This window comes from Sebastes umbrosus, chromosome 5, assembly GCF_015220745.1.
Source record: "Sebastes umbrosus isolate fSebUmb1 chromosome 5, fSebUmb1.pri, whole genome shotgun sequence".
NCBI classification, from domain to species: Eukaryota; Metazoa; Chordata; class Actinopteri; order Perciformes; family Sebastidae; genus Sebastes; species Sebastes umbrosus.
Genome location: NC_051273.1, coordinates 18,885,974 through 18,898,333, shown reverse-complemented (window position 1 = coordinate 18,898,333; position 12,360 = coordinate 18,885,974). Strand labels below are relative to the sequence as shown.

At 40.2% G+C, this 12,360-nt stretch overlaps 1 protein-coding gene across 6 annotated transcripts in view; it reads right to left on the bottom strand.

Annotated features, from left to right (window-relative positions):
- Positions 1 to 12,360, bottom strand: part of slc44a5b (solute carrier family 44 member 5b) — a 52,619-nt gene that overhangs the window by 24,074 nt on the left and 16,185 nt on the right. For 5 of the 6 annotated variants that reach the window (XM_037770060.1, XM_037770055.1, XM_037770056.1 and 2 more), the window contains exon 2: positions 5,708 to 5,756. In XM_037770060.1, coding sequence (XP_037625988.1) covers positions 5,708 to 5,756 — 49 coding nt within the window. Of the gene's footprint in view, positions 1 to 5,707; positions 5,758 to 12,360 lie in introns of those variants that run through there. The other variant, XM_037770061.1, reaches the window with a different exon arrangement.

The following is a 12,360-nucleotide window of genomic DNA, read 5'->3' as shown; positions in this document are numbered from 1 at the left end:
GCCCAGTAGTACCATACAAGGGACAAACGTAGCCTCCCTCTTACACCGTACGCTACACAAACTGACTTGAGACCCTCATCTCCTCCAGCTTTCAACCCTCCTCCTCTTTCATCCAGAGGAGCGAAGCCAATGTCAAAAGGAGGCCTGAGCTCAGAGATGTGACAGTGTTTCCTCTGTGTAGTTCTTTGAGGAGTGGATTGTCCTTGTTTTGTATGCAGCATGGTTACATGGTTCTATACAGGCTGCTCTTCAGCCCCCAAATACAATTTCATGATTAAGTAGCAGACAGTGAAGAGAGACTGGAACACTGACACGCACAGATCAACACATACAAAGAGAGATAAAATAGCTTAAATAGACACTAATTAATTTTAGGTCTATCAATCGATTAAAATATTGAATCACAATTAATCAACAATTAATTAATCGCAACTTAATCAAACATTTTTTATCTGTTCAAAATGTATCTTTAAGAGAGATTTGTCAAGTATTTAATACTCTTATCAACATGGGAATGGACAAATATGCTTGCTTTATACAAATCTATGTATATATTTATTATTGGAAATCAATTAACAACACAAAACAATGACAAATATTGTCCAGAAACCCTCACAGGTACTGCATAAAGAATATGCTCAAATCATGACATGGCAAACTCAAGCCCAACAGGCAACAACAGCTGTCAGTGTGTCAGTGTGCTGACTTGACTATAACCTACCCCAAACCAAAAATTTAACGCAAGTTTGGAGCATTATTTAACCTAATTTGCGACAAGCTAGTATGACATGGTTGGTACCAATGGATTCCTGAGGTTCTCTAGTTTCAGATATCCGTATCTTCACTCTAGCTCTAAAACTGAACCAGCTACAGCCTCTGAAAGACAGTAAAGTCGGTCGGGATCACCTGCGATTCCGCGGGTCTCAGGGGCATCATTTTTTGCTTCCTGCTTTCTAAGCTACCACATTTTAATATTTGTGTGTGTGTATGTCTGTTACTCTCTCTCAGTTTTGCAGAGAGTTAGCAACCTTACTCTCTCCAACAATATCATTCAACAGAGTTTACATTACACACAGTCATTTGATCCATGATTGATTTAAAAATATTGATTATTGCAGCTTTAACTATAGCCACTGTCTTGAGAGTATTGGGAACTTAGTCAGAATTTTCAAAAGCTGCCTGTACACAGAAAGCAACCCACAGCAGGACAGAGTGAAGATATTATAAGCCAATCTAAATGACAATATATATGACATGGTTGGTACCAATGGATTCCTTAGGTTTTTCTAGTTTCATATGATGCCAGTATCTTTACTCGAGCATTTAAACTGAGCCCGCCCGCTACAACCTAAAAATCGTAAGCTGCGATTATGCGTTAAAGAAATTAGTGGTGTTAAAACGAATTTGCGTTAACTTTGACAGCCCTAATTAATTTACAATACTGTAAGACGCAAACAAGTAACAGACACAACTATTTAAACTGTCGCCTCTTAGATTTAGAATCAACTGTGTAATTTAATCTTGCATTGCAAATTAACCCAGACTGCGTGCAAGTTTAAGAGCTTCTTTTTATGGTCCTGCATTAATAACTGCAGTAAAGCTCGCAATCTATGTTAACAGGCTGCTCTGGTAGATTGGTTTGTTAGCAATATAGAGGATTGGTGAATGTTTTCTGTCCCAGCAGGGCTGCTAATTCTCCTCGTTTCTCATTTCACAATAAAATGACTCCATTATCACTGTTCTCATCTAAACTACATTAAAACTGTAGATACCTGCAAATTCAAAATGTGACATCTCCACTCACAGAATTTCTGCTTTTTATCTTCAGGAAAACATCCCAACATCAGGTGAAAGCTCCAATAAATGACACTGGATGACAAAAGTCTAAAAGAGCAGTTGGCCCTTATGAAATAAGGCTTAGGGACTTGGTGACAAAAAAAACAAAAGCATTTGTTTTTTCTGGAAGCACAGCAATTATTTTTGAGAGATAATAGAGAAACAAAGGCAGCTTAAGTGGGCACAGCTCTGCCTGGTGAAGACAGCCACAGTTTTACTGACTGTGGAGTATAAAGACAACCTGCCACACTACAAGCAAAGCTGTTGCTGATATTGTGCATATTATTAACAAAGGGAGACAAGGGAGTACCATTTTTATTACATTCAAAAAAAAGAACAAGGGGAAGAGCTGTCAGGGTTGCCATGGCAATGGTTGCATTCCTTGTCTTTGAATCCTTCTCCATCCTTTAGCTGGAAGATAAGTTAGCTATCACTCAGCAACACATCAGAGATGATTAAAAGGGGGAGATCTGAGGGGTGGGGGTCTAAAGCCGACCTTGCCTCTCCTCCACTGTAATGTGTTACTGTAGAGCCGTCTTGTTTCCGCAACTCCCTCATATAGACACCAGGACTGCATTATTAAGACAAAGTGCACACGGCAGCACCACAGTGCTAATACAAAGTCACCTTTGAAGCATGCAAAGGTGGAAGGGAAGCTGACAAAGTGAGAGGGGAGTGAAAACAATTCTGCTTCGTTCTCTTATCTCAGAAAAGCAGGCCACATCCAAAACTGCAAATCTATTCGGACCCCGACCTGGCTTCTTCAGATGTGAAGAGGGACCAAAGGGACCAAAGCATTGCCCTGCTTGTGTAGTGCACTGGCAGGCAGTGTTGCTTTGACAGAAAGAAAAAAATGAATACTGGAAGCTCTGTCAGTGCAATAAGAAACTTTTGTGTCAGTGTTATATTTGCAGGGCTGATATTCTGAGGGAGCCAAGGTGACACAGATGGCAGCAGTGCCACAGAATAGCATGGGTGCTATTGTAGTGTGAATCTGCCAGTCTGTCCCTGCTTTGTAACAGACATTTATGGGAAGGGATAGTTGGAGGGTCAGATTTGCACACTAAATGGATGTTTCTCACAGCCACAAGAGCCTAGAGGGACATTGGACAAAGTGAACAGTTGTTCTGACAAACACTTCTTTGGGTAAGTTGTCACTAGGCCTGTCAATCGATTCAAATATTTAATCACGATTAATCGCATGATTGTCCATAGTTAATCGCGATTAATCGCAAATTGATCGCACATTTTTTTCTGTTCAAAATGTACCTTAAAGCAAGATTTGTCAAGTATCTAATACTCTTATCAACATGGAAGTGGGCAAATATGCTGCTTGATGCAAATGTATGTACAGTATATATTGATTATTTGAAATCAATTAACAACACAAAATAATGACAAATATTATCCATAAACCCTCACAGGTACTGCAATTAGCATAACAAATATGCTCAAATCATAACATGGCAAACTCAAGCCCAACAGGCAACAACAGCTGTCAGTGTGTCAGTGTGCTGACTTGACTATGACCTCCCCCAAACTGCATGTGATTATCATAAAGTGGGCATGTCTGTAAAGGGGAGACTCGTGGGTAACCATAGAACCAATTTTCATTCACATGTCTTGAGGTCAGAGGTCAAGGGACCCCTTTGAAAATGGCCATGACAGTTTTTCCTCGCCAAAATTAAGCGCAATTTCGGAGCGTTATTCACCCTCCTTCGCGACACGCTAGTATGATATAGTTGGTACTAATGGATTTCTTAGGTTTTCTAGTTTCATATGATACCAGTATCTTCACTCTAGCTTTAAAACTGTTGCAAGTTGCATTAAAAGAAATTAGTGGCATTAACGCGTTAACTTTGACCGCCCAGGTTGTCACACATGCTATGACGGCAGGGAGCAACTGATTTGTAGTTAAATTTGTTAGAGATTGCACATTTAACAGGACACTATAAAAGGCATTACTACATTGCAATACGGTTGTGCAGTTGTAGCTCATCTGTGTATATTTTTGACACCGATAATATCCGTGTATTTAACTGTTTATAGCTGGAGCCAGTTTGAATTAACACTACACCGTATCCACTTCTGTACATCCTTTAGAGGACTGCTCAATAACCACCGATACAGTTACTTCATTTAGGCACCGAGCTTGCATGAAAACAAGACGACCACAGAGTCGGTTCTCTCCCAGTTCTCATTAAGAAAAGCCTCTGAGCCACAGAAACATCAAAGTATCCTTGGTGCCTTCACCCAGCTGTAGCAGTGAAATGGGCTGGAGAGGGTGGAATAAAGAGGCACAGGAGGACTAAAACATGCCTTCACAGCAGCCTGCCAAACTGACATTGAACATAAAAGAGATAAGAGCCTACATTACCTCAGAAAATGACTAAATCATCAAAAAAAAGAGCCCATGGTGACACCCTTGAAGGGTTTTTGCTTCTTTGCAAAATTCTGCTCCTCATTGTGCTAAAGAAATCAGACTTAATTTGAAATATCCCATATATTTTTTTGGAAGGAAAATTCTCAACCCAAAGTTTATAGTTCTGTGATTCTACATGAGGATCATTTATCATTTTTTACATCAGGGTTTTTCAATCTTTTTTGGCATGTGACCTCACTTTTAAGACCCCAGATTATCACAAAAGTGGCCAACTTCATGTGAATCTTCATCTTTGCGTATTCTATTTTCAATATATTGTATATAAATGATGGCATAGTGCGAACAATAACTAGCTGTGACGTGTATAGAGTTGTAGCCCTCATGAGGCAGGCAGCAGGCTGTAGTTCATCAGGAGAAGTGTGACTGAGCTGCTGGTTGAAAAACAGGAGACAGCTCCCTGCAACAGCTCCGCTGATGTGTGGACTACATCTGTTTGGGTGTATCTGGCTGGTTAATAGTGTGTGTCATTGGGCTAACTCCAGCCACCAGCTTGACTTATGGCCATTGATTTGTGCGGTGGAGTGGAGAGACCTGCCAGCGCTCGGCCTCAATCTTTATTAACGCGGCATGACAAATGATCAATCTATCAGTGCTCCGACTTGAGCGTGCGCCAAAAACATTATACAATGGGCAAAATCTATATACACGGAAGATAATGACTGATAGTTAAAGGGTCAGTTCACCAGAATAAAAAAAACCAACAACAAAAGAGTGTGCATATAGTTTTGAATTAATTTAAGTTAAGTGAGATATCTGCCTCCATTCTAAGTGAATGGATTTTCATTTTATTATCTTCAGTGATGACTAGGGTTATTATAGTAAACTAAAAAAAAAATAACAAAAAATATTGTTAGTAAACTGAAACTAAATAAAAATGAAGAAAATAAAAACTAAAACTAAGCTGAAACGATATTGCCTGGTTAAAAAGGAATAAAAACAAAATAAAAATGAATGTAAATTAAAAAAAAGGAGACAGCATGAATTATCGTCATTCTCGAGACACAGATATTGAACGGACTTGACATTCCAGGAAATGGCGCTATGTCACACACATAGCTGACCCTAACAACAACAAACTAAAACTGTTGTAAACTAAATATATAAAAACTAAAACTAAACCTTTCTGAAAAACTGAAACTAAAATAAAACTAGCAAACACATTCTGAAAACTAACTAAAACTAAACTAAAATTAAATTGAAAAGTCAAAACTAAACTAAAATAAAAACTAATTGAAAATTCAACACTATTATAACCTTGGTGATGACAAAATGTCTCAATTGTGTTTGTCAACATTTTTGTAATGCAGTAACTTATTTGTGCATTGCAATTAAACATTTTTTAGTAAATGTTAGTTTTTCTATACACTGCTACATTATTAGATGCAACAACTATAAACAAAAGGTGGTGATGTTGAGTATGTGTAGTACCTCTTATGAACAGGCCCTCTGAAGTTTGGGTCAAACTTGCTCGGCTCACCTATAAGACAAGAAGAGTATGGTGAGATTAGAGTCAAACAGAACAACAATAAAAATACATATACAGAACATAGACGACACAACAAAATTTACTGACTAATGTCTGGTTCACAAACAAAATAAAAGAGATTAATTTAAAGCAAAAGGAAACATAGATGAGACACAGAGAATAACACATCGGAAGGTTAACAACATTGACACCATATACAGTATACTATACTCTACTAGTAAAGTGTACCAGTAAAGTTAACCTGCTGTGCTGTTGAACTGGCCAGGACAAACTAACTAGGCCATTTCACAGTGCAGGTCTCCTAGCAGTACTGGGATGAAGAGAGATAAAAACGCTATAGATAAAGCATTAAAAGCCAAAACAATACAGCTAACACCAATATATAATAAATCATTTTAACAAGTCTTAAGCCAAACAGCTTATCTGGGTCACAGTGAGGAATCCCCATTTGACCCAGCAGAGTGAATACTGAATCACAGTTGCGAGCACCATCAGTCACCCGAGGGGCTAACGCAGGCTGCGTGCGCTTGTAGGTATGAGGAAGCATTTGCATTCATCACTGGCTGCTTCTTTGGTGCCCGAGTAGTCTTTCTACCCCAGCTGAAACTAAGTATGACGCGTTCCTGAGGACCTATTAATCACCACACATGGAGCGTAATATCTCCAAGCAGCTGGAGCAGACTTAGGGGCAGCATGAGTGGGCCTATCTCCCATCTGCCCGTTCCCAAAACTGATCCTGTCGAGAGACGTACAAGTCAGCCTTGTTTCTAAAAGTGTGAGGAATGAGTACACCGTACTACGTACATACAAATCATGTTGTGAATGTACTCTAAATAAGCCTTGAATTTAACAAGCACAAACCCCTTTTTATTTTTTCTATCAGCAAATGATAAGACCAAAATCAATAGTAAATTTATCCTAAAATCAAGTATTGGCTGTGACCCGATTTAGCTTATGCCTCCAGCTCCGTAATCATCCAAAAACTATTAAAAACACATTAAAAAGACATACTGCTGCATTGGGTGATATAATCTTTCATTACTATGAACATGGCCAGTTTATTCTGGAACAACTCCACAACTGCATTGTTGATCTCTGGAGAGTAACTCTGTGTGTTGTGAAGACTGATCTGTGAGCAAACATGCTCACTAACACAGTTCTGTGTGCTGCGGTCGTAAAACAGTGGAGCATCACAAACCGCCCGAAATGACTCCTTTAATTATCAGAATTTGATCCAATTGGTACGATAACATTTGTGAAGTCCAGAAAAGCAATACAGAAATACGATTAAATTATTTTACCCCATTCATGTGTGCGGGGAGTAAACAAGAAGTCAGCCAGCTTAGTCAGTCTCGGACGGATGCTCTCAGCTAGCTCGGCTGGAGAAGGACTATAGTGTGCATGCTCTATGGGTACAAAAACGTGGAAGCGTGAGGAAGCCCGGGGAGGCTTTTTCAGCGTACGCACCCAGTGAGCAGCTTTCATAGGATTGAATGGGTGAGTCAAATCTGAATCGGCAACGTAACCAGTAATTTCTCTGTCAGCTAAATGTAGTACTACAATGTTTTCTTCTGAAGTAGAAGTAAACAGTAAGTAGTATGGGGTTGATTCCCATATTTTTTACGTGCTTTGGGGGCCTTTTGTAAGTTATTTCGGTACGATGAGTTAGAATAGTAGCATGATTCAATATTTTGAATATATATCCAAACATCATAATACATCTATAACTGTTTGGGGCCCTTTAAGTTGGGGGCCCAGGCAGTTGCCTACCTTGCCTAACGGTAAAGTCTGCCCTTGCCAGAGGCCAAGCTTTCGGCCTGTTCTAAGCAGGCATGTTTTGAACGGTTACTGCACTAGTAATTCTATAATGCCACGACTGGACACAACACCACACAGTTGCAATATGAGAACTCCTGAAATAAAACACGTATATGCAAAAAAACTCACAAAAAAACTCTCTGCCTAGAATAACTGATTCAGCATAGTAAAGCCTGGCAGCTGCTCCCCACAAACCGCCAGCTACACATCCCATAGCGACCGAGTGAAATACCATAATTGTCTGGCCATGGTGGAATTCCTTTGTGTTGTAGCAAACAAGGGTTTCTACAGCCAATATTTCTGCATGAAGATAAGGTATTAAAAATACAGCCGTTCCCCACTAGGGCTTCTCTAGCAGCCTCCCTACAGTAGTGGTAGTCTGAAGGATAGAGATGCCAAATCGCTGGGCCAACAGTAAAATAATGTCAGGAAAAGTGACTGAGCACCTCGTTTACCAACAACCCCGGTGTCCTTAAGCTGCAGAGTCAGCAGCAACAACAAATTCACTGGACTGGAAATGTACTTGAATCTAAGTGAGTAATTGTCACATTTCTGTTTTTGTTCGTGTATATTGGAGAGGGGCAAGAATTATGTCAGATGGAGAACTGCATGTGTCAAAGGGTACAGTCGGCTGGTCTCACATGACCACACGGGGCTATGTGCAGCTACTAGATCATGAGGAAATTCCTTACATGCACTGTAGGTGTGATTATGACCATTTCAGCTCTTTGTCATCGCAGCAGTTTGAGCTGCTAACCTTTCTTTTAAGATACTCGATATGAGAGGCTCCACGTCCCTTTTTCTTTTGTCCTTGCTGTTAAAACCCCTATTAGTGTGCCTAGCCATCTGTTTGGCTGTCACTGAAAGCCACTCACTTTAGTTGTGTTTCAGGTCTAAAAATGGGAGATGTTCTAGGTTAAGTGTGTGAATTCCTCAGCCAAGGACACACACTGCAGCATTTGCAGAGCACTGGCACTGAATATAAGAGGATGCTACGCTGTATATCAAGTGATCGACAATGTTGAGAGCTAAAACATGTATGCACATACACACAATCCTGTATAATGATACAAATTGAAACATTCATGACTGATCAGTTTTTTTTTCCAATACTTTCATACAATATGGGAGTATGAACCACGATGCTAACTAACCAACTAACAGGGAAATTAAGTGAGGCAGATGTCAAGAAGTGGACGTGGTCACCGTGACGTCACCCATTGGTTTGTGGACTACCGTTGTGAAGCCTCGAGTTCGGCATTTTGGCCGTCACCATTTGGATTTTTGGCTGTTGCCATTTTGGTCATTTGCAACCACAGAGAGGGAGGAGCTAAGTATAACCAAACGCTGAATAAGACATTTTTTAGGCGACCAAAATGGTTATAATTAACTTTTATAAACTGAAAACACACTGTGAAAGAGTCAAAGCTCAGACAAAAACACAGACTGGACAACGGTGTGGTAGCGACCTGTCAATCACAATGTAGCCACTCCCTAAAACATCCCCTGCTTTATGGTCTATCTGACTCTAAATGGGACCATAATTTACTGAATAAACATCATGCTGTATTGAAGAAGACTTGAAACTAGCGATTGAGACCATAAACTCAGGTTTACAATGTTTACTGATGTAATAAATCAAGTGAGAGGTAGGCTCATTTTCTCATAGACTTCTATACAATCAGACTTCTTTTTGCAACTGCTGGCTATTAGATAGAATGCAAGTTTAAGGCACTTCTGCATTAGCTTCACTTTTCAGACCCAGAGGTAGCCACTGATCCCAACTTACATTCAGTTTAACCGTGTGAACTAAAAACAGCTCCGTAGCACTCAGATTTTAATTTGGGCCCTTTATAGTCAGCAACTATGCACGATGTACTGCCAGAGTGAACTATTCCTCTGTGTTGTGCCTGAAGTTAGCTATAGTTGCTTTTATATCCCAGTGGTTGTTGCTACACCCACATGGCCAGCAGGAGACATCGCATTAACTTTCATCAGAGCTAATTAGAGGTACATCTGCTGGGGGGGAACAAGATACATAGCTAGTTAGACTGGGTACCAATGTAAGCTGAATTTAAAAAAAATCCTTCCATTGATCCTCCTCGGTTGTGAATATTCAAAACATTATGCAGGTCTCCACGGTGCGGAAACAATTGTGACACAAACAGGTTAGTCCATATGGTGAGTGCAAGCTGAATCACACTGAGATCAAGGAGAGCCAGCGGTGAGAGGACAGATTGTGGTGCAGTGAGTGTCGGGGAGGGAGCAGAGCGGTTTTTTCAGAGTCATGTCAGTGGTTTCTTGATCAGCCTACTGTTTGGAGTTGTGGAGCCTGCCAGTATGTCCAGCAAGAGAACCAGCAGGCAGCGTGGTCCCCCGCCAACGGACGAAAAATGAGGGCAGTCGTTATGTTGATCAAAACCCAGAATACAAAACTGTCAATACAATATGATGGAGGGAACTCAAAAACAATGTAATTGCATTACAGCATTACATATTGTAATATAGATTACAGCATACTGGAGGATTACAAACCCCTTCGTTCTAACACAATAACATTCAGGTGACAGAGCGTGTGCTTATTCAGCAAAGCTAAAATTAGCTGCTGTTCCTACTCACTACATCAGCTAGACCACTTCCACCAGGCTGTTGTACTCCTCTCTGTCCCACAAAACAGATTTCAATGAAGAGTTAAAGGAGAGAGGTGGAAATCGTCAGTGATGCCTGGATACCAGCAGACTCTGCATTAGATGACGGCTGTTTTAGACTGCACTGCAGTCTGCCAGTGCAGGAGATGAGGGTGGTGGACTGGATGTGTGCTGCCGGCTGTAGTCAGGCTGAAAGAAGGTCTGTAGTCAACAACATTCGGAAAAAGCCTGGCAGGCATGCTACACCGGGACAGCTAAAGTCACTGTTAGCTCCACTAACTGCTAGTCTCCTCTATTGACATAGTGTTGGATAATGCCACCATGTCCTGCTGTGACTGAAAGATTTACGCATAACACAACAATCATGGTGGTAATCAAAGGCTCTGAGGCAATGAGGCCGGACGGGTCGAGGAATTACACATCAGGATCAGACAAAGGCTTTGGCAGTAATCTTCGCTCCCAAATCCCATTTGCATTTGCAGCAAGTCTGCCATAGCAACAAGATCTATGGATCAATTTAAAGTGGTGACGACCTAACACCATAAACTAAGTCTGTGACACACAAATATTTTGAGATAAAATCTCTTCTTCCTATAGCAGTTTTATAAAAGCATTCAAAAAAGGTCGAAATGCAGTGTGACAATGCCTCAATTTGAAGTCCGTACCTCCTGTCAGACAGACTCTAAAGTATGTGCTGCTGAGACTGACTGCTGAGAATCAACTTCAGAGTGCCTGTGCAGAAAGAGAGCCAGATGTAAAAACCCTGCCTGGAGTGATAAAGCTTCAGGGGAAAGTCACAGAAGCAGTTCATCGCCTTCTATTTCACAATTTGGGAGGATATTAAATTGCACACTTATCTCCTGCAGCTCACTTTATCATAAGGTTAGACTGCTTAGAGATTATGTGCACATACACTGAGTCACATATATTTATACTTTATGTGACAAATATCACTGCAGATGCTGTGAGATTTGCTAATGTGTGAACAAACAAGCAGATGAAATGGCACTAGCCTATAGAGTAAATATTAGGGCTGGGACGATACGCCTATCTCCTGATACAATACTATGACGATACTTAGATGCCGATGCGATATGTATTGCGATTTTTAAGTATTGGGATTCGACATTACAATTTAATGTGATTTTTGTTAACTTTTTTTAACACTAGACCATGGGAAAAAGTTGAATCGCACACTTCTAGGGACTTTTACTCTCTAAATCTATCTAAATTAATACAGTAAAAATGTATGTAGTCAGAGATGTCCTGAAGATAAATTCCTCAGTCATTCTCAGGCATTGTTTATTACATATTTTCCAGCAAACCAAAAATCTAAAATATAAAGATATTTCCCTCACAAATTAGTCGTATTGTTGTTATAATTTATAATGGATATGTAATGTTTTATACTTCTGGTGAATATAATCCAATCAATCTTATATCCATATATGTATTTCGTATATGGTTAACACCTTATTTTGAAAACCGGACGTAGTCACACGTGTTTACTTCCGCTAACTTTGCCAAGTCCATCGCTAGCTCTCCCGTCAGCTCCATTGTCTTTATACATCAATGCTCAGCTCCATCGGGGGCCGTTTGAATGCATTTAATATAAATGTCAGTATATGAGTGTGCTAAAGTTGTGGCGTCGGCTGATTTGAACACAGTGGCTTGACTGCATGTTACCACATTATGATTACGTTTCCTGTCATGACAGAGTAAGCATGCAGCTTTAGCCATCATGTCTAGCTCTGCTTTTCCTGGCAATGTGTGAAACCCAAAGTGTTTCCATACTTAACTGTATGTGTAGTGTTTACCACTTTGGATTTAACATGTGAGGGTGCAGGTTGTATCCCCACCGACCCTCCGTCGTTTTGTATATCCTCGTTGCAGCCAGCTGCGGTTTGTTTTAGTTGACAGATACAGAATGGATATGACGTCACGTTACTCAGACTACAGCAATAAAAGCGGTAACTTCCTTCTACCTCCGCATGGACTCAAATGAAACAAAAATATCGATTCTGGTATTAAAAAATCAATTTCAAAATCGTAAAGAACAAAAACGTGATCCATAGGTGAATCGATTTTTTTCCCCACTCCTTGTACATATAGAAATTTTAAAACCTAAG